At 44.5% G+C, this 23854-nt stretch overlaps 1 protein-coding gene across 2 annotated transcripts in view; it reads right to left on the bottom strand.

Annotated features, from left to right (window-relative positions):
• LOC138453166 (E3 ubiquitin-protein ligase TRIM17-like) overlaps positions 1 to 23298 on the bottom strand; it is a 121022-nt gene extending 97724 nt beyond the window's left edge. For both annotated transcript variants that reach the window (XM_069605752.1, XM_069605753.1), the window contains exons 1-2: positions 22752 to 23298; positions 1922 to 2017 (exon numbers count right to left, since the gene is read on the bottom strand). In XM_069605752.1, coding sequence (XP_069461853.1) covers positions 1922 to 2017; positions 22752 to 23162 — 507 coding nt within the window. In that variant the 5' untranslated portion in view covers positions 23163 to 23298. The remainder of the gene's footprint in view (positions 1 to 1921; positions 2018 to 22751) is intronic.
• Between the last annotated feature and the right edge of the window lie 556 nt (positions 23299 to 23854).

The following is a 23854-nucleotide window of genomic DNA, read 5'->3' as shown; positions in this document are numbered from 1 at the left end:
TGAGGAGAAAGAACCCAGGATAACCTGGGAGGGGCGGACGGTGAGAAAGCCAGTCCATTACCTGCTCCAAGATATCAAGGGTATTATGGAGCCGTTTTGTAAGGATAAGTGGTTAACCATATCAAAAGCAGAGGTGAGATCAAGTAGAATGATAACAGCAGGTGAGTTATAGTCAAGAGAGGCACACAGATTTTCACGGGTGTTCAGGAGAGCAGTTTCTGTGCCTATGGATGCTCGCAATCTAGATTGATGGTCGTGCAAGCAACCAACAAGCTCAGTATCCTGGGTCAATTGGGGGAGGACCAACTTCTCCAGTGGTTTCTCAAGGAAGCAAGTGAGCAGACATGAGGGGTCGGCAGAAGGCTTTTTCAGGAGGGGGCGCACAAGAGAGTGCTTGAGGGAAGAGGGGAAAGACCTAGTGGCAAGAGAGTGATTGAAGAAGTCCTTGAGTGCAGGGGAAAGGGAGACAATATTGTCCTTAATAGTACTTGAAGAACATGGGGAGACCTGTTTGGAATAGACCTTCATAGAGCGAACAGCTCCAGTGACCTCGCCTGGTGTGATAGGAGAACATGAGGAAAGAGTGGATGAGGGAGGAAGAGGGGCCAAGGGCAGCAGGGGGTCGGGGACAGAATGGAGAAAAGGAGGAAGAAAGAGTTCAGGATGTCCTGAGTTTTAGAAGTGAAGTGGGTGGCCAGTGCAGTGCAGGGGGCCTGGGAAGGAAGAGGTGAGGTAGAGAATGCAGATGAATTGGCTACTTCCTTGCAGATTTTAAAAAGTTCAGCCATGTTGTTAGAAGCTCCAGAGATGCGGGGCTGGGTGTGAGCCCTTTTCTCTGAGCCAATGGAGAGACGATATTGCCTTTGGAGAAGGCAGCAGGCCAGTTTATCAGAGGATAAGCTCGAGGTCTGGAACTTCTGTTCACCAGCTTACCTTTCGCAAGCGGCTTAAACCACGTTTATTCAATTAATATTGCAAATACCCCTTGATGTAAGATTTCCTGAATTGTCTGTCTTCTGTTGTTAGTTTTTTATGTGCTTCCTGATGCCTCCAGGCTGCAGCGTGTGACAAATAAACAAATAAACAAATAAATAAATAAATATAAATGTCATGACTTACCACAGACAAATTCCATGAAGGGGTGGGCTAGGAATACAATTTGGAGATGGTAGTTTAGATAAATGGCCATCGATGTGAATATTGCAATTGGATAAAGATTGGATTTCTTTGAAGAGGGTATGTCCAATCACATGTGGCGGGTGGATTGTAATAACATATATGGGAGTGTTTTAACTGTTGCAAAACTGTATAAAATATGTCAATTTATGTGGTTCGTTGAGACTTGGGTTATTTTGACTCCATGGCGTCATCTAACTGCTCCCCACACGGTTGTACAATAACCTTGCATTAGGTACAAAATGTGCACTCGTTCCTCAGGTGGTGGACCCAAATTGGTTTTACAGTAATTAGGGGTCCACCCCCACAGGCCCTCATGCGTCAATTCCATCAGCACTGTCCTCCTCCACCCGCAACTCACTGCACCTTGTCAGCACCAGGTTTCCCATCAGTTGTCGGGGATGGGACGTCCAGACCTCTGCAGGCAACCACCCAATCCCCAGGCTCCAGACCTGCACCAACATCCTGTGCCATAGACAACCAGCCCCACCCTTGTACTCCGCTGGCATTCTACAGCCAGCTTCCACCAGCTCTACTTCACCTACAGCTCCCCACTAGATCCCAGAGTAACCTGACCTATCCAAAGTTCATTCAGACCTAGCATGAGAGGTCCCAAGTTCCCCAGCACTGCAGGTTGACTGGGGTCAAATAAACAACTGGAGAACCTTTAACTCTAGTCAGCACGAGAGATGCTCCTCCCCCAAAAGTGGCAAGTAAGATGGAGACATGGCAGTATTTCTCTCACCTCCAGCTCTGATGCAGTCGTACTTTCTTCAGTTGCCCACTTCTGAAGGCCCTCCAGCTGTCGGGTAAGCTGTTCAACGTGACTCAGAAGCATCTCCTGAAATAATATACAAATTATCACCATTAAAAACCTTTCCCATGTATCAGTGTTTTTGCTTAATCTGCACAAAACATGAAAGCCCGTTTCTTCATTCTGCCCCAATGCTCCGCCAGGCAGGTTTACAACCCACATAGAATGCCCCCACAGTCTCTCTAACTGCTTCTTTTGGCTCTTTTGAGCCCAATATAGAAAGCCTCCTCAGTCGGCCCAGCTGCTCCTCTAGACTGGTTTTCAGTATGTAAAGAATGCCTTCTCAGGAAGCCTAGCTACTGAGCTAGTCTGGTTCAAAGTCTATAACTCACAGTCATTGAACTCTGCAATCAACGACCGTTGAATTCTCATTTTTTTTTTTACTGTGCAATAGCCAACATTTGACTTTTAACACATTTACAATCATACAAAAGAATAATAAAACTAAAATACTTCAAGCAATTTACAGAATTCATATCAATAAAATCTTTGTCTTAAAAGGAGAAAAGAAAAAGAAAAGAAAAGGAGAAGAAAAAACAAACAAAAACTCAGAAAAAGCAAACTTTTCTCCCAGAGAAATTAATTAATCAGTAGATCCAGGTTCCACAAAAGAAAGATTCCCCATACAACAAAACAATTTTACTGTGCAAAGTCCATTAAAGACCCTCAATAACAGATTTGACCAGGATGACGCTAGTTACTAGGAACTTAATCCTTATGTAACCAAAACTGGATCACCGATTAAATTGATTTCTCTCAAAGCTCTAACAGGTTCCATTGAGAGAGCAGATTCATGGCAGGAGGATACTTTCCCCCAGAAGGCATCAGAATCAAGCCAGGATAGCTGATGGGCAAACCTGCTAAATCTTCTGGCCCTCATATTCCCGGTACCCTGACAATTAGATATTAGATGTTTAGAAGACTGGAAGACCTTGATACAACACTTATCACAATATGGGTCTATTTTCCCTTCTCTATCTCTAGAGGCCAAAATCTCTTGAGTGGGGAGAAGATTTAGATGAAATCTAAGAAGAGATAATCCAATACTCAGATCAGGCGTCTTTTTTAGATAGGCGGGAACCAGAGAGAGGGGCTTATCAACCACAGAAAATGAGGCAGATCTTGTCTTCCTCTTCATACTGTCAATCGTATCAATCCAGTCTCTTTGTTTCAGCTTTAGTTTTACTCTATCTGGATTTTGAAACAGTAGGGTCAAATCACAGTCCGCTCTCTCTAAAATTTCCAGGCATCTTTGCTTGAACTTAGCAATTTCCTCAAAAAGTGAGTTCTTAGGAGCATCTAATGCTGATCTATACAGAATCAGCCACTTCCATTGAGGCCATGATCTAAGAGACAACAGGCCCAATTCATAGCGAAGAGAGACTATTGAAACATATTCCGGCAGTCCCAATGTACGTTTCCACAACTTGGCTTCCCAGGAATCACACTCGACGTCCATTGCTAAGATGTTATAATCAAGACCAAACAGAAGAATCAGGATTGCTTTCCCTATATAGAATTTCACCAAGAGTAGAATAGAAAATGTGCAAAACTGGGATTTTTTTTTTCATTTGTGCTTCCAATTTTATAACTTTAAATCCAACAAGCGCACCAAGTTGCCTTTCGTTGAGAAGGAGCTAATCGAATCTCCCAGGTATGTCAATTCCGAGACTCCCTCAATTGGAAGTTGATCCAGGCTCCAGACATATTGCTTAATTCTCTTTTTTGGATGTTTAAATCTTATTATCTTGGACTTGGCTGGATTGATAATGAGGTTATAATTTTGAGCATATTTTTCTAAGGCAAACAGAAGACGCTGGAGCCCTACTTGGGAATGATCAAGTAGTACGACATCATCCGCGTATGCCAACCAATTAATTTTTGTTTTTCCTAATATCAGAGATATTAAACCTATTCCCTTCATCGCCTCAGCCAAATCTGCCATAAACAAGATGAACAATAGGAGAGCTAGGAGACAGCCTTGACGGACCCTCTCTTTACACTGATCGGATTTGTCAAAAGGCCTATTCTACCAAGCCTCACCTGCATGGAATTGTTGTGATGTAATTCTCTCAATATTGACAAGAGACTAGGAGGCAAACCCCACTCATCTAATTTTTTCCATAAAAGATTCCTGTCTATCGTATCAAAAGCTTGGGAAAGGTCTAACCAAGCACCAAAGAGGGGCGGCCCCCCTCCTTGGACAGACGGTGAAATCAGGGCACTCAGAACCAGCCCATTTAGAGAAGTAGACAAACCCTTCCTAAAACCTGATTGCTGCCTTGGGATGACACCCATTTTTTTGCCCATGATTCCAATTCCCCTAAGATGAGCCCTGTGAAAATGTTACTGTCTGCATCTAAAAGGGAAATTGGACGATAATAAGCAGCTAGCAATCTGTCCCCCTTTTTATAGATTGGTATCACTAGGGAATTTTTCCATGAGTCCGGGAAGCACTTCTGATAGATTGTGTTATCAAAAAGTTTCTTTAGTATCCCAGCCCATAGGGAAGGGTCCTTTTTAAGGATTGAATTACTCAACCCATTCGGTCGCTCCGCTCTAGAAGTTGATGATTTCCTGATCAGTGATTCCAGATCCATGGTTGTAAAGTCCAGGGACCACTTAATCAGTGCGTTTCTCTCCCCAATAATGGCATTAGATGAGTCATAAAGACTGGCAAAATGCTCAGACCAGACTTGTTCTTGAATAACCACATCCATTTTTTGATTCCTGCCTACCTCACCTCCCCCTACCATTGTCCAAAAATGTCTTGTGTTTCCCCTTGAGAGAGCAGATAACATTCTCTCTCCATCTTGTTGCCATATAAGATACCTATGAGCCCTATACCAATTTCTATATTTGTTCCTAAGAATTCTCAAGCCCTCCTTGAGTTGGACCAAATCCATACAGGAACTCTTCAGCTTCCTTCTTTGCTGCCTAAGCTCCTTCTTCCTTTTCACTATTTCAACATTAGGAGTATGCTTGTGGATCCTAGGAGGTCTCTGCAAATTGGAATCAGCAGGAGCCGAATTAGAAAGAAAGAGAGAAACCACCAAGATTACAGAAATTCGAAAGTTGTTGATCTGATAATTGATTCACCAGGCCCCTCAATTCACAATTTAGGCCGTCCCCCCGACCATGAAACCTCGTAACAACATTTCCTGTTCTATTCGTTGTAAGGTCCTGCTCACAGAATAATACATCCCGAACCCCCTCAAACAGCAAAGTGCTCTCAGGATTTGATGGTCATCTATATTCCCTTCTCCCACTTGAAAACTTGAACAATATTCAAAAATGCATTGCGAGGCAAAGAGATAATCGATGGTCGAGAAGGCAGGACCTCTACGCCATGATGGGGCGTTAGGGATGCCCCCCTCATATTACCATTAAACATTTCGAGGCCCCATTGATGCATAAAATCTGTCCACATCTTCCCATTTGAAGTCATCTGGCGGTTGTTTCCTGAAATAGGGCGAGTTGTGGAGATACATATCATCAGAAAGATATTGCTGCAAACAGTCTACCAGACCATTCGAGAGATTAAGCAAAAAATCTGGGAGAGAGAGATAACATCCCCTTGGTAATCCCTCTCCTCATCACTCTTACCACAGGATGCCTTCTCTAGCATTCCATACAGCCTTTGAGTTCTCAAAAATCTCATTGCTACATGCAACAAGCAAACCCCCCATTGGCCTACCCCCTTCTCACCCTCGAGCCAGTTGCTGAAAAATGGAGAAACCATCCAACCCAACTAAACCAGTTAACCAAGTCTCTTGAAATAATATTAGTTCAGATGATTTAAATATTTGAGATTTCCCTGGTTCCTGGGAAACAGATGCATATACTCTGGTGTTCCATGACAGTATGTTAATTTGAGTCTTCCCTAGAGTCTCTGCTGGGGAACACCCATTTTACGAAATACCTGAGAGATTATCTCTGGGACGATTTCCCACATATTCGATGAATTGGGAAAAGTTCTCTCTTTATTATTGGTTTCAATCTTCTGCTTTTGGGTGTCTAAAAAACCATGACTCGTATTTATTAAAATTGGGCATATCTGGGAGATCCTGAGACCTCTCTGGTCCCATGCCATTGACTTACCCAAGATTAAATCGACACCCAGTCTTGATTTCAGGGTAACCTCTGCAGTATTTGTGTCAGGCCCAAAGGGAAAGCTCACCACATCAATGTCAGCAGTTGTAAAATATTTGATGGCAGGAATCATCTTCATTTCCCGTAAAATTGTAGATCGGTTCAACGGGATTGCATTTTGGGAGCTTTAATTTACTGTCAACATAGGAAAGACTCTGCGATCCTCTCATCTTCTTACTGGAATCATATGTGCCATCCAGAGAATTACTTCCATTATCCCTTACTGGATTTACCATTCCCTGAACCACAAAGGGGGTTATTTCAAGATTTTTATTCTGCGGCCCTCCGTTCTCTAAACTTATAGCTGCCCCTCTGATTTCTTCCCCTCCTCCAATGTTCGTACCCCGGATCTCCACTGGGTTTGCGGGGGGAGCATTTTTGACTTTTTTTCAGAAAAATTGGAGCAATTTTTAACGACGGATCAATAGGCTTAATTTTACGTTTTGCCAGAAGGAATATAGAAGCAATTTTCTTTGGCGGCTCAATTTTATCCGTTTGGATCCCCACTGTTCATTTTTCCACAGTTATATTTTTGTCCACCGAATCCTTAGTGTCTTGGCTCTTTGATTTATTAGTCTTCTTCCATTTTTTTCCTTAACCCCCATTGGGCAAACTTTCCTTCTGCTTGATTTCGTCTTTTTTCAGACCATCTTTTAAGTTTTTCAGGAATTGACTAGCCCTTGATGTCTTACGGTTCTTTTTACTATTTCCTTGAGTAGTTGCCGTCAGTGGAACTTCAAGTAGAGCTCTAGCTTGCCTTTTTATTTTCAGTTTCGTTCTTCCATTTACTTTCTTTTTCCTAGAAGCAACACAATCAGAGTCAACTGAGGATATATTAATCGGCTGCTCATGGTCAGCTTGTACGAGATCATTATCCAACACTAATGCCAGCCTCAAAAACTCTTCCATAACTGATGCTGATAATGGGGTATCTTGCAAAACGGATTCTGTACTCATTTTAGAGCAGGCACCTTTCTATTGGTTCTCAGAGCTTCTATCACTAGGATCGCGTTTCTCTGAATTGATCATTGATATCCTAAGTAAATCTGGATAAACTGCTGTTACCTGATCCATTTTTAGAGATTGCTCCCTAACTTCTTTTTGGATCTCCTTCACAGCTGCCCCCATTGACTCATTAATTGCCGATTTCAGGGCAGTCATGGTTGAATCGTTTATCTCCAATTCTTTAGTAACCTCCAATAAAATGCCCGTATGCTGCTGAACTTGTAACTTAAGATCTTCAAAAACTTTTACTAATGAAGTTAGGACAAAATGTAAGGCCATTATCGTCAGCTGAGCCAACTCCTGAGATTTATTGTCTTGGTCCATATTAGAAGTTGCATGTGGACTTGTTATAGAATGAACAAACTTGCATACTTCAGGATTCTTGGTGGATGGTTACCCTTGATCTTCACCAACTGCATTTAACTCTACGAGGCCTTTCAGTGATTCTACCACTTCCAACTCCAAGAGATCTTCATCTCTTAGTTCACTGAGATTGTCGATTAACGGCAGTTGAGAATCCCCATACTTCGCTCTAGCTACTTCTTCAGTAGATGATACATTCATCAAAGTATTACTAGTATGTGCTGTTGGTTTTGTTAGCTGGTTGGAAATCACCTTTCTCATCATCATTGCTCTTAGTGTATAATCCAAGGTGCCTTGGAAAAGTGCCCGAATAGGATGACTTGAAGGAGTTGACTCTGTTCCCTTAAAACTTGCTTCAGGTGAGGCTTTTTGGAGCCCTGATCCTGTAGGTGATTGATTATCAGCTGGATAGATGCCAGGGGGGGGGACAAAAATGCCTCCTCCTGTCTTATAGGGTTTGAAAAAACTTGAACCCCTCTTATCAGGACACTCTGAGAATTTTGAGACTACCATAGTCTTGGAATGGCCGTCCCGATTAGTCTGGGGACCTTGGGTTGAGCTACGCAGATCATACAATGTGGTCCCAATTTCCACCGTCCCCTTGATATGATGGTGATTCTAAGGTCCACATTTTGGAACCTAGAACTGGTGGTAGAATACTTATCCAGTAAATGCCAAAATCCAAACTTATGATAAGTAGATAGGTGACAGCACACTTCTCCAATGGCAAGTACCGGCAATAGTTATAAGCCTCAAAAGAGTGGCTCAAAGGACTAAATCCCGCAGTCACCACTTCCTTGAGTTTGCCTACTAGACCGTCACTCCCCAATGCTCTTTTCAATTAGGGGATGTTTTTTTTTTTTTAGTAGTAATACGGACAGCCCCCAAATCAATAATTCACTGGGTTCTCAGACACTAAAACACAGCCTGTAGATCAAACCGCTTCCACACGTGCAACTTCTAAGATTCTAAGCAGTTCCCACACGTTAGACTCTCTTGTGGAAAGTGCCCCCAGATATATGTGTGTGTGTGCCGTTTAGGATTAAGGCCAATCAACAGAACGAATGGCAATCATGATTTTAGTATGGCAACCTCACCTCTCCTCACCTCTCCAGTTGCTCTACCTCCTCCTCCTCCACGCTGCTGCGGGCCCTCCTCCAGCTAGTCGGGCAGTCGGGCAGCCGCGGGAGGACTTCACAGCCGGATTTTTACTCTGAAAAATAAAGGGAGGATGGACTCTCAGGGAGAGGCTCTGAGGCTCTGAGGCCGGACCGCTGTTCAGGCTCTGAGGGGCAGAGGTGGTGGAGGGGGGGCACCCCGATCGCAGCACAAGCACATCCGCACAACACAGCGGATGCAAACAGCGGAAGCTACCGCCACCGAGCCGAGCCGTGACCGAGCCGAGTTCGATACGATTACAATTTGAGTTTCGGGTTCGAGGAAATGACCTCACAGGCTCGTCAAAGAGTGTCAAGCCGCACTGCCACACAGCAAAGCTACAAAACATCAGCCGCTTCCGACAATCCCTGTAGAGCGTATCTCACCCCATACTCTTCAACAAATTACAATTCAGGCTATGGTGCCCTACAGACTATACACCCAGTGTCACGATGAGATGATATTGTGGACTTTGGTTTGTGGATGGTCCTGTACATCAGCCTCAGCTCAAAGAGTGAGCTCGAATAATTCATCATCTCTAGCATATTGCCTGGTACTGGAGCCTCCCATCATCTTTGCCAGGCTCCATGCTATCACCACAAATGGTGTAAGGTATAAAGGCCCTGTCCCACTCATTCTTGCTGAAGTGTTCCACCAGATGTAGTCTTATGACAAATCATAAACATATCCACCCTGAACTCACCCACACAGCCTCTATATTTCTGAACACCAGCCTGTCCTTCATCCAATAATTTTCAATGCACAAATGTCATGAATCCCAGTCTAATACCACATCCTTTAACCCTGACAGGTAGACCTTCTGCATAGCTACCTCCCTGTCCAGAGGCGCCAGAACTCTCATCAAGACTGCCAGCAGCTTTGACCTGCTTCACATACCTCACTGCAGGCCAAATGTTCCAAACATACTTCTTTCCTCTAGCAACAACTCTGCCCCTCTCCACTTCTACAAACTATACCCATCATCCCTCCCAGCTAGTGTCTGACTATATTACCACAAAGGGCCTCTTACCAAAAATTCCCCTCCACTTACACGCTTTTATGTGCACCAACCACCACAAGATCTCCCACCTCGCCTCCTTTGACTGCTCCATTTCATCTGAATATTGCAGGCCATTCATCATACACTCTCTCCCTTCAGCCTCTGAAGCTCTCATCAGTGCAACAGCCCCAGTAGAATTGCCCGAATCGATGAGCTCAGCAAGCCCATGCCAACATACACAAGAAGATCTCCTTCACTGCTTTTGCCTCCCACAACTACCTTGTCTGTAAACGCTTTATAAGGCTCAAACTTAGTGAGGAAGAAACATTGTGCTACATATATACATTGCAGGGTAACTAGGGGTTACAAATAGGGAGCTGGGATAGGTAGTGGGAGTTTCAAAAGATGAACTCCAGAAAAAGAGAAGTAGGGTTGACTTGACTGATCAGTGAGATGTTCTTTTAAAGGTATGTTGTTCAGGTCCTTTCTAGAGTGTAGGATGCAGTGGAACAAGAGTGTAATGTGTCCCAGAGACAGGGTGAGTAGCAGGAAGAGAGATGTTTCCCGTTTTTCCCATCTGCGGTTCTTGTTTTCCAGTATTGTGTGGTTGCAGCTTCTGGTGGTGAGGTGGCCTCTCGAATTGGTGAGTTTCTTGACCAGGTAGAGTGCTATTTTGGTTTTGATTGCTTTGTAGGGGAGGCCAGATGTCTTGAACTGGATGTGTTTTTGAAGGCAAAGTCGGTGCAGCTCTTGGAGGATGGGGATGATGTTTCTTAGTCTTGTGGTGAGGAATGTTTTAAACATGCTGGAATCTTAGGGTGACTCTTTGTTTGGCACACAATACTCTAATATAATGAACCACTCCTTCGAAACCTCTATGTTATCCTGTCAGGTACTGTCATAATTAAATCTCAATAGGTTCTCTACAGTCTGGGAGGACGGCTTTTTGCAGACTTGCATACACGCTATTCATCTATTATAATGGCGGCTTCCAAATCTAAATACCTAAAAGGATCAACCATTAAGAATGTTATGATAGTACAACATACGCCAAAATTATCATTCAACAAGCGCACAACACCAGAAGACTATTGATGAGGGTTGTGATACCTTGCCACATAATAACTTAACCCTCCACAATGTGCAGTAGCGGCTCATGGACCTAAAACAGGACCACTGAAGTGAGATCTCAGACGATCAGAATGTAAATAAATGGTCACTGAAATCAACAATTGAGTCAAGACTAAGGGGGTCCTTAGAAGTTTGGTGGTATCCCGCCGGTAATTTTGGTGGGATAACACCAAATGGTATTACCATTCCCGCTGCCTGATATCCCAGTAATTCCGGGACATTACAGGTGGCAGGAATACCGGTAGATCCCCATCCCATGGAGTCCCATAGGACTATATGGGGGAATTTGCTGGTGCTGGAAATAGCGGGTGTTTTTTGCTGGGGGGGGCTGTGTTACCTCCAGCTCGTGGCTGGAGGTAAGTCAGGTTACCCCCCCCCCCTCCGCCTGCAAACTTGTACTCAGTCAGTCTGGAAAAGTGTTGGTATATGGAAATACCAGCACTTCTCTCCAGACCGACAGAGTCATGATGACACCCTAAATATTACGATCATATCGGAATGTTCTATCACAAAAGTAACAAAGTAAAGCGATGCTATGGAAGCACTGCAAGAATAGCTTTTGCTAAAAACAGGGGGATCAGGAGAACAGGTTGCGACAAAATAAAGTTTGAGGCATATTAACTGAACTTTCTGCCCATGACCTTGAAAACTATGCGAAGGCTATCATCAATACTTTGCTACAACATCCTGTGGAGCAGGAGATTAAAATTTATCGCTGCGACAGAGCCTTAGCCAATGTTCAAGCATCACAATGCTTGATCCCAGACAATCCAATGAGATTTCATTATAATAAAGACAAGAAAGGATTTATGTCGAAAGCACGGCCTCTAAACAGAGGTTCAGTTTCACAAATCTAGATTAAAGATTTTACCTGATCTAGGGCAAGAAACACTAAAAGTCTTTGTCCACCTACACCAGAAAAAGATTATGAACAATAGGGGTTTCCCCATTTAGTACTCTCTCTCTACCACTCCAGGCCCCTCTCCAGCAGTATCTCCTCTTCCTTTCTCCTCCTTCTCCCTGTTCACTCCTGATGATGTTTCTAGACAAGTCCGATCTTTGAAAGTCTCATCAAAGTAGGTGCTTCCCTGATCCTCCAGAACCATTAACACCACATCAACACCCTTGCTTCAGCCTTGGCTGATTTCTGCAATCACTCTTGCCACTGGAACGCTCCCTTCCCCCATTAAGCACTCCCTTGTGCACTCCTTCATTAAGAAGCCCTCTGCCATCCTTCCTCTCCAGCAAACTGCTGCATGATCTCCATCACTCCTTTCCTGGGAAAACTCTAGTAAAAGCTGGCCATCTCCCAGCTTAATCTACATACTGAATCTGTTGGTTGTCTCCATGGCCACTGGAATGGCTTCAGAGCACAGAAACTGCTCTCCTGAACAACCGTGAAGGCTTGCTCTCTAATCTTGACTCTAACTTTCCTTCTGTCCTCATTCTCCTTGATCTATCCTCTGCTTTCGACAAGGTCAACCACGCCATCCTGCTCAATCGTCTCTGTGACAACCTGGGTATCTCTGGTCAGGCCCTAGCCTGGTTGACCTCCTTTCTCTCAGATCGACCCTACCAGGTCCAACTTGGGTCCTTCCTCTCTTCTATTTCTCACTCTATATATGGTGTTCCCCAGGGGTCTAACCTCTCTACCTGGCTTTTTATCCACTACCTGGCACCCCTGGCCCACCACATCTCTACCTAACTTTCAGGGTTATCCGGATAACACTCCGCTCTCCTTCAGGCTCCCCTCGGCTACTTCTGTTCCTTCTCTCATACCAGTCTGTCCACTATTCAGGAATGGTGTGCCTCCAACAATCTCTGCCTTAATGTCAGTAAGATCCAGATCCTCCTCATTGGGACACGTGTTCCCCCTTTCACTCTCTCACTCACTCTAGGAGCCCTCTCTGGGCACTCTACCTTCCTGTGAGGCTAAGAACCTTGGTGTCATTTTCTACTCCATACTCTCCTTCTCTCCTCACATCTCTGACGTCTCTAAGAAGTCACACTATCAGCTGGACCTCCTCAGAAGTATTCTTTCTTTTCTCACTTTCCTGCAGAAGCTCACTGTTTCGAGAGCCCTAGTTCTCTCTAGACTGGACTACTGCAACAGCCTCTTTCTAAATCTGCCTGCCTCTACTCGTCGCCCTTTACAACTAATCCAGAACTGGACTGGATGTCTTGTCCTTGGCCTCAAGCCCAGCAATCATATCTTTCCAGCCCTGAAATCTCCCCACTGGCTCCCCGTGGCTGCAAGGATCATGTTCTAGACCCTCTGCATCATCCACAAGGCTTTCTGGGGCCAGGGATAATTGACCTACACCACTGTATTACCCCTCACTATGCACTGCGCACAACTGTATTGAATATCATGTCACCATTACACACCAACATCACCTTACTATCTCCACTCATGATTTTGGAGTGTATCAGCATTGAGAAAAACCTTTGGGTCAAAACACGTGTCGGCTGACCACATGGGACATCAAGATCCCCACCCTCACACTGTTTGGGTGAATTTGAAGTAAATAAACAGGCCTGCCGCCAAGCAGCGCTCACAACAAAAACACAAACCTGTGTGGAAAATACAAACTTATTTCATCTACTCACCAAGGCAAGGTATCCAGGTTATCCTCAGCTCTCGATCAATCAAAAGAGGTGTGGGCTACACCTCAACCACAACCTGTGACCGTGCCACAACAACACAAACCAAAGAATCGCAATTTAGAGCCCAGCAAGGTTGGTTCCATTCTAGAGCCCAAACCCTCCACCCCCCGTTCTACACACACTAGGGAACCAGCACCAGGAACCTCTCTTTGGAATTGTGCCAGGAATATCTGAAAACTAATATCAAGATGGCAGAATATCTGATGTCCAGAAATGAAGACCTCAAAACCACACGAGGATCTCAGACAGAAGTTTATGAGTCTAGAAAAACTCTCTGTGATGGTTGAGCTAAAACATGGCGCTGGTGCGCAGTGCATTCTGGGAGCACTCAGAGCCATGATGGATATTTATCCATGCCTCAGTGGAAAGCTACACTTGCTTTGCGAAACAACATGTTTTCAACGTTATTCGCTGATGGGCTTGGAATGCAGGCCTTCCCAGCCAAGGACACGGCACTGGGAAAGCTAAGATCCGCAGGTGCCGGCTGGTACCTGATAGCGAAGTTTGTTTTGGGTTTGCTCGGCCTGTGCCAAGGTTTTGAGATGAGTTATGGAATTGTTTCCCGGGGCGTTTAGGAGAGAGAAGTGCTTTGCTCCTTGAGGTTACTGTCGGTTGATTCAGCTGGCAACCAACGGTCACCCATCAATGCGCAAGCGCACTGCCAGAAGGTTCGAGAGGTTTCCACCCCTTGTTGAGGAGGGCATATAGTTTAGTTTAGTTTATTATTTATAGCGCGCGCCAGACCCGAGGGTAACCGGGCGGAAGCCCTCAACGGTCAGGCGGGATAAGCACAAAGACCTCAGTCGGAGGGGGGACGCTTCGGTCCGACACTCCTGTGGGTTGTTGTGCTCTTGGCCTGGCTGTTATCGGGGTCTTTCAGCCGCTTCTGGCCAGATGAAGTTCCATTAAGCTACGCCCACGGTGATGTATTTCTTTCTTTGACTTCTTTATGTTTTCTGTGATCTATGCCCATGTGAGTTGTACGAGTTATTTCTATGTACCTGTAAGCTTTGAATAAATAGCCGTAAAGAGCTGATTATCTTCTAAAGTGTGCGTGGCTGTGAATTATTGTGTCTGTTTTTGGGTTGAAGTATTTGCTCTATAATTGCACTGGTGATTTATGGTAGTTCCGTGCACTTTTCAGAGGAGAGCAATACACTCTCCAAAACAGAAATCAACAAATTCTAGGAGAAAACAACGATGCAAGAATACTATGAACAAAAGAAAATACCAAGAGGACTTAGAATCCTCATATTCCCGGACTTTGATGACCCTCTAGACTCAGACCTAGCAGACAATTGGGAAACCAACCTCATACAAGGTTCAACCATAATGATAGAACTACTAATAGAACATGCAAAACGCAAACATGCAAGAGTTGTAATACTTATTGAAGATTTCAAAAAAGAAATCAAAGATTTCGATGCGCCAAAAACAACCAAGGAAAATAAACTATAAAACGATGTATAAAATACTCATAATTCATCAAGATTAAGTCAAAGTGCGGAAACTACACAAATTATTCAAAGATGATAAGACTACAGAGAAGACAGAGTCTTCACCTATCAAGCTAAATATGACCAGGACACACCTACATCAAAAGAAAGTACACCAAACAGTTCACCGGGAAGCTCGGAAAAGGAGAGTGATCAGGAAGAAGTTGCTGCAACAAGTGAAAAGGCAGCAGATGAACAACCCACGAAACTGTCTTTTTTAGAGCAAATAAAAAGACACAAGAAAGCAAATCGCAACAAACCACCAACAAAGAAAATGGTACGATTCGCAGTACCATTAACAGATACAAGAATCCAACCAGAAGAGAGAGAGGAGGGAGACCTGGCAGAAAACGCTAGAGAATTGGAAGAGGAAATAGAACAAAGACAAACAAGATCACATTCCCAGAAGATCGCGGTACAGGGGGAACAACAACATTTAGTTATGAACTTATCTGACAAAGAACTAACCACAGTTCAGACCGGAGTTCTCAATAAAGGGTTATCCTTCTCACCAACAAGCACCAACAACTACGTCGATATTCAAATTGACCTTTTCAAATTTACTAGACGGCTTCAGCTGACCAAATTCGTTGCCACTAAACCCAAAATATACAAACCACAAGAGGAAGCAATACAACCCAGTCCAGTCACAATCGGCAACCTAGAAGACATCCATCTACTAACCACGCTAGAAGAAGACACTCCAAGCAAAAATGATTGCATGAGGGAACTCGGAATCACCAATGTGGCCATGAATATCCCGGATCTCCAAAACAAATCCAGATTTACTCCACAACTGTTTGCTGAAAACTATATTGATACGTTCCAACAGGCAGTCACCAATGATCTACACAGACTAGAAGACCAAGGACAGCACAGACAAGAGAACAAAGAGAACCTCACCAGGGCTGAACTTAGCACCCTGAAACAACTACAAAAGGAGGAAGGAGGCAGATAAAGGAGGGAACATAGTCATTATGAACAAATGGACTACATTGCCATGGCGCAGAACCACTTGGAGACACCAGGCAGCTACAAGAAAATAGGCAGTAACCCACAACAAAGAATCCTAACGGAACACCAGGATCTCCTAAAATATTACCAGACCAAGGTACTCATTACGGATGAAGAACAGGACTTCCTCAGAACAGACTTCCCAATCATGCTCCCCCCTGTATTTTTTGCCTAAAATACACAAAAACTTTGCAACAATTCCCGAAGGATGACCCATCATGAGCGGAATAGGAGGCCAAACAGAAACGCTGGCTAGATACATCAACAACGTTATCCAGCCATTGGTCACCAAGATACCGACATACCAATGCACACCTTGGTAATACTCTCAAAAATAGAATGGAAGCCCAACTTTTTGCTCGCAACTCTGGATGTAAAGGCTCTTTATACATCGATTGACCACAAACTAGCCATCCCCATCCTGGGATACCTGTTAACTAATGAATCAGCATCACATTGGGAACAAGCAGAAATGACGAAAGACTTCTTGAAATTTTCATTATCGAACAAGATCTTCTTATTCAACAGTGAATATTATAAACAAACAAAAGGGATCGCAATGGGGGCTAGCAATGCCCCGGCATTGGCCAACTGCTTTATGCAAGCATATGAACAACAACATGCCATGAAAGAAAACAGATTCACTAACCTAATTGTACAATGGTCCCGCTATATAGATGATGTTATACTCATCTAGAGTGGAACAACTAAACCAATATGTAGACTACCTCAACACGAACAACTACGGGATAGAGCTAAGCAGCCACCTCAGCACTGAACAAATTGATTTTTTGGATTTAAGAATCTTAATCAAAGAAAACAAAATAATTACAAGGACCTTCCGCAAACCAACAGAGGTCAACTCAGTAATGCATGAGAAGAGCTGTCACAGGAAAAGTGTAATATGTAACATACCACAAGGCGAATACATCAGGGCCAAAAGGAACTGCAATACACAAAAATTCTTTGAATAAGAATGTGATCTCCTGGACGAAAGATTTAGAAATAGAGGCTATGCGAAGGAAAACCTGAGGGAAGCCAAACTAAAAACATCAACAATACCAAGGGAAAGACTGTAAATTCCAAAAAGAAAAACCAATTGTGTGGAAAAAGCTATCAGATTTGTAACGAGATACAACATGGATAGTTACAAAATCCAAAAAATACTCACTAAACATTGGAACTTACTACTAATAGACGAACATATCAGACCCTACCTAAAACAGTACCCAAGCCTGTCCTTTAGTAGGGCACCAACCTTGCGCAACATATTGAGTCCTTCATTCCTATCACAGAAAAACATCAAAGCTCAAGATTGGCTCAGCAAACAAGACACCGATTAGATTTACCAAATGTGGCACATGTTCTATGTGCAAATATGCTACACAGAACAATTGCGCAAATTTCAAAGGCTGTCCACCATACAAAATCACTGAACACTTGAACTGTGAAAAGCAAATATATAATCTAAGCAATTGTGTGTGTTTGTGACAAGATCTACATAGGGAGCACTATCCAAGAAGTCCGGATCAGAATTAGAGAACATCTGAACAACATACATTCACAAGATCCAAAATTGCCACTTGCCAACCACTGGCAAAAATACCATCAAGCTCAGCTCTCTATCAAACAAAAGAGGTGTGGGCTACACCTCAACCACAACCTGCGACCGTGCCACAACAACACAAACCAAAGAATCTCAATTTAGAGCCCAGCAAGGTCGGTTCCATTCTAGAGCCCAAACCTCTCCCCCTGCCCCCCAGGGATCACACTACATCCAACTTTCTCTTCCTAAGCATCTTCCTTCTCGAGCCCTCCGCTCATCCACCTCCAGCTCTCTGAGGGTGAGATGCTTCTCCAGGCAGAGAGTGGGAGGTAGATCTTTGTCTTCGGCTGGGGCCTCCCTCTGGAACAACCTCCCTGCCTCCTCAAACTTGAGCAGGTCCACCTAAGGTTCCGGAAGCATCTCAAGACCTTTTTGTTTCCGCTTTCTCACTCCCTCTCCCTTGCTGATGCCCCTGTCTGCTGCTCAAACTGGTTACCTGGCCACCCACTGAACTTACAGGACCAGTTGCCCTTCCACTGCCTCCGGGCCCCCAACCCTCTAGGGACTGTATCTGCAACCCTACAGTCCCCTGACTCCCTGCACTTATGAGCCACCTCCTGGCAGCACTTACATGTTGCTTTGTACTCTCCAACCCCCCCTCGCCTCCCCGGCACTTCTCCAACTCGCTCACCCCCGCACTTGCAGGATCGGATTGACACAAGGCCTAGTAAGATCAATGTTTTGTCCTCCTTCTGTACTCCCTTCCTTGTCTTGTCACGCCTAGAAACACTTGTGCACAGGTGCGTTACCAAGAACATAGTTTAGTTAGCATATCATAAATGCCATGAAGAGGGAGACGATAAGGAGGGTCATACCTGATCTCATTATTAGCCGTCTTTCTATATTCTTTTCTCTACCTGCCTTAATACACAGTGTTATGATTGTACAAACAGGAATGGTATCCATTATATTTTGGGATATGGATCTTTAACGTGAAGAGAGGTAATAAAATATGGCCTGGCTTGTAGAGACTGAACAGACGGGCTAATTTACCTTACAATAATATATCAGTGTAAAGGTTTGACAGCTATCTTGCATTTTTTTGCTTACTGTAGGTGTAGAGTGAGTCCATTTAGTGTTATGTGTGATTCAGATGTTTTTGATGGCATGCTACATTATATTTCCTGTAAATCATGTTTCCTCTTTTTTCTCCAGGTAAGCTTTTGATTATTTTTTACTTCTAGATGTAGCATACCATGGCTCTTAATGTGTCAACACCATAGAGCCTCCACAATTACTCACAAAATAGCAAGGAGTATTTCAGTAGGAGTAATAGAAAGGTTTATATATGCCACTGTCTCAGTTAATCCATGTTGGCTTGAGGTTTGGATTCCCTTTGTTCAATGTCCTTTAGGTGTATACTGGGCATGAAGTGAAAAAAATGTTAAGGAATACCAGAAATCTGAATGTTTATGACACGGTATGATTGTTCCTAATCTCATTAAGTTTGTATTTGTAAATGTCCAGGGGCTTAATTCTCCTTGCAACAGAAGGTCCATCCTCACAGTGGTTGGTTGTATTCAATGCATACATGAGGTTATCACAAGAGACACTTAAAATGGAAGGCAGAATGTTGATTCAAATCGAAGGTGAGCCAAGGGGTTGGTTTATGGCCGAGTAATGTCAGGTGCCGAGAGTGTAAAAGTGTTCAGAGAATGGCAGTGAGGTGTTAGGAGAAATGAGAGCAAGGTAGAGGAGCAAAAAAGAGCATAGCAGGAAATAAGAGGTTCACAAGTGGGAGAGAGATGACCGGGGGGTCGGGGGATGGGGAGAGGAGCAGAGGTATGAGAAGAGGGTGAAGGAAACCCAGATGATAAGCAGGAAGTAGTGCAAGATCATGGAAGGAGTTCAGAAAATAAAATGCTTCCTGATGTTGGGTGTGACAGAAGAGATGTGAGGTGAAGGAACGTGAGATGAAAAAAGGAGCGAGGGCAGAAAGAGGAAAGGAGTAAAGGGAAGAGAAGAATGTGTTCATTTGAAAGCCCACTTTTACCACGCGAGATGGTCCACTGTACGTTTTGCCTGCTCTACTGGTTTTTGATTTTCTTTTCCTTCTAGCCTGACTTAATGCAAAGCCTGACTGAGAGCATGGCTTTTATGGGCTCTGCCTTATGAGTCCCTATGACTCCTAAAGCCTGGGTAACCCAAAGGTACCCCTTTGATCTTAGAGAGAGTACCCTCTCTCCATTGTCACAATGCTTGGCTGGTGGGGGCTTTTTCACCTTTGTAAAATGGTTCCACTGGGTGAAATCCATTTTACCCGACTGGGTTCTTTTTGACCCACTCCTCCATTCATCAACATGAAGGTTGTCTTTGATTGTCATAAAGACAAGAGATGGTCACACGACTAGCCCTTGTCCCTCCTTGTGTATGTAATGAAATGAATTAAATGAAATGAACATTTATTTATATAGCGCACAATAGACCCGTAGGCGTGATGGCGCATAACAGACAAACAAGACACATTCGGAACATAAAAACATGAAACAAAAAGCATAATAAAATTACAACCTAAATACCCAGGGGCCCACATGAGTTGTTAAGCACCCCAGAGCTATAACAGAGCTCTTAGCATAACAAGATTCCTAACAGAACAATCCTAAGTATTAAATTACAAACAGAGGCCCCTCTAGGAAAGTAATTACATATACTAAGATAGTATGGTAAAGTACTGGCCCCACAGCCCACAATAACACAGTTATTGTGGCAATAAGCCACGAGACTGCAGGCCAATACTTCCCCAGGTAATGCCCCCGGGGCCGTAGTTACAGGCCCGAGTGTAGAACACTCTGTTCCCAGCGTGTCCGCTCCCGAGATAAGAAGAAAAAAGATAGTAAGTGGGATGGGGAAAAAAAAAAAAAAAAAAAAAAAACTCAGACACTGAAAAATGTTGCAGTCTCACCTTTACTAAAAAAAGCCGGACTGGATCCCTCTGATGCTGCCAACCTAAGGCCAATTACAAATACCCTGTTTCTACTCAAACTTATTGACAAGGTTGCAACCATCCAATTGCAGAATTATGTATTGATGGCGGATATACTTCATACTAAACAGTCAGGTTTTAGAAGCCATCATAGCACTGAGACCGCCCTCCTGGACTTGCAGACTCATACTTTCTAAGCTAGAAGAAAGCAGGTCGGGGCTGCTGATGCTGTTGGACCTATCGGCAGCTTTCGACCTGCTCGATCATAACATACTTCTTGAGAGAATGCAGTCAGTTGGGGGCCTCTCTGCAAATGCTATAGAATGGCTAAGATCATTCCTGAAGGTTCGTCGATCACACATATACTGGGGGGACTGTGCCTCGGAACCTCAACTGTTGACCTGTGGAGTTCCACAGGGGGCCTGCCTCTCCCCTTTATTATTTAATATTTACATCATCCCCCTTTGCAATGATTTGGAATTCTTTCAGATTTTCTTTTGCAATTATGCGGATGACTTCCAATTGGTCCTTGGCATCACGGGTAATCATGACACAGACCAAAATTTGGTAGATATGGTATATCAAGTGATAAAAAAATGGATGTCTACAAACTGGCTCTGCCTTAATGCCTCGAAGACTGAGCTCATGCTACTTGGACCCCGTCAGGTACTAACCAAACTGGACCAGGCGTACTCAGGTTTCAGGATTGATGGTAGTGATATAAAAGTTGTACAGAAAGTCAAAACATTAGGCACCTTCATGGAGTAGCTTAGACTGTGAAGCTCACGTTGCTGCCATATCAAAGAGCACTAATTACCATCTTAAAGTGCCCAGACAGGTTGCCCCACTTGTTTCCATTGAAAACCGTACCAAACTGGTGAGAGCTGTTATTCTACCACGCGTGGATTATTGTAATGCTCTCCTATGTGGGGCAAGCAAAGCCAACATCCTTGAACTCCAAAAAGGTACAAAATAAAGCTATTCGCATCATCTACCAAATGAAATATTCAGAACCAACTACTGCTGCTAGGGAAAAGCTACACTGGCTTCCTGTTGAGGCCAGAATTTGGTTTAAGCTACTCACCATCCGTCATAAATGCGTCTTTGGGACTGCACCAATTTATTTGAAGGATGTTGTAAATGTTTACGAACCCTCAAGAAGGCTCAGATCAGCGGAAGAGCACTTACTAGTCCAACATTGTGTGAAACGATCCCGTGGGCTGGGCAGAGCGTTTCATATCCAAGGCGCTAAGGCCTGGAATGTGTTACCAGCTACATTGCGTAAGACCGAGGACTTACTCTCTTTTAGGAAACAGCTGAAGACCCATCTCTTTCATTAGTACCCCTTCTCCTCACGGGTAGCCTGCATGCTTCTGTCTCTCGGCGCCTGGATGCCTACGGGCTTTGGCGCGGTATAAGATAAAATAACATAACATGTTTGCGAAGGTGCTGCCGCGGGCCCAGTGCTTAACATCAAAAGGGGGCCTCACCAAATGTTTTGCCCCGGACCTCACCAAATCTTGTGACAGCCCTGTTCAGGTGAGAAAAGACAGAAGATTATTTGGAAAAAATAATCTTCAGTCTTTTCTCCCTCGAACATTTCTGCTTTGGTCATTCAACCCCAAATCGTGGTTGTAAACCACGGGATGTTGAAGGTGTGGCGCCCGCCTTTGCACCTGATGATTAAAGAAGATACAGCTATATTCAACGCCTCCGTGCTTTAGTGATACGTGTCATTATTGCATGTAATATGAAGTGCAGAGCATGCATGCCTATATCTAACACCCTTCACATTCATGTCCACATCTGTGTGAAAATCTTCATAAAACAGTTCCTCCCTCTGCTGAAGTCTGTGACCCAACACAGCCTGCTCACGCAGGGTATATGTTCAGTCCATTTCAGTGGCAGAATGCACCCTTGCTCCATGCCGGTAGCCTTGAAATGTAGAGCAAGATAGTGAGACCCAACCCTTGTCCATAACATAGAGCACAAACAACTTATACTCATGGGCAGCGATTGAATTGGAAGAACTTGTTGAAACCACAGCACTGTCTCACACCTATCATGATGCAGCGTACACATCGTGTGCTCCTGGGCAGCTCTTCGAGCATAGGGAGCACCCTATGAGGCTCCATTCCTGTCCAGGAGGAGTTCTACTGATAGCGTATGGGGCGTTCTTTGTGAGACTCTCAGCCCTGTCCCCTACCTAGTGATTCATACGAAAACGGTTTATAGCACACACACACCTTGTACTTTTCAGCAGCCTCCTCTATTGGGTGCATCGCGTGACTCGTGTGCTCCGGCGAATCTCGGCATATCACACATAGAGGGATGTGATCCTCTTCACAGAACAGCTGCAGCCTCTGTTGATGTCTGGGGCACAGGTCACCGCCTGGGGGGCTCGGTGGGGCTACATTGAGTTTGACGATCTCCACTATGTTTCTCAGTTCCTTGTTGGGCCTGAGGTTTACTTCTTGGGATGGAACCCTACAGTAGGGGCAGCGGGGATCTGCGTCCAACTCCTCCCAGCACCGAGAGATGCAAGCCCGGCAGAAACTGTGCCCGCAGTCGATGGACACTGGGTCCTGAAAATACTGAATACATATGGAGCATGTGACTTCTTTTTGGAGACTCTGCAAGGGCTGGGCTGCCGCCATAGTCAGGAAACGAGAGACGGCTGCAGGGAGTGGCGTTTGGCTGAAAAACAACGCCTAGAGCGGGTGGACGGCCTCGATTGCTCTGCGCAGTGCTCGGGGGTTTTCCGGTGTGCTGCGAACAATGCCTTGTCACTGAATAGGTAACATAACAGCTGTGCTGAAAACGGGAGAAAAAAAACTCCGTATTTCCACAGCTGTGGGCTGACCTGGAGCGATGATGGGGCGGGGTTATGGGTGGAGTCATGGCAGGCAAGTGACAGGCTCCTAACAAGTGCAAACAAGCATTGGGAATGCCAACAGTTTGGGCCTTTGTGTGGGCAAGGGAAAGGCACTTGCCAGTAAAACTGGCAACAGTGCTTTAAGTGGGCCGGGTCAGTCTCCAGAAAGGGCTCCCGAGCCGGGGCCCACCCCTGACTAGCCACAGCCACGCTGACAACTGAGGCAGTCTGTGTAGTGGCTGCATAGTTACACGAGCCGCCTGCAGGTGTCACCACTTCGGATTGGAAAAAAAGAAAAGGTATCACCTTTTCTTTTTTCTAAACGGACATACTTACACCTACAAGCAGCAGGTGTAACCATAGTGAGGACTGCCTGATGGCTACGTACTCTGAAACAGGAGGAGGGCTGGATTGCCCAGCTCTCCTTTTGTTTCTGAGCAAATAGTCATCACCCAGCATAAAGCCCCTTTTCTT

The sequence above is a fragment of the Ambystoma mexicanum genome, chromosome 4p (assembly GCF_040938575.1).
Source record: "Ambystoma mexicanum isolate Mex_15411 chromosome 4p, UKY_AmexF1_1, whole genome shotgun sequence".
NCBI lineage: Eukaryota > Metazoa > Chordata > Amphibia > Caudata > Ambystomatidae > Ambystoma > Ambystoma mexicanum.
Note: the sequence above shows the minus strand (reverse complement) of the source record. Positions and strands in the feature narration are given on the sequence as shown.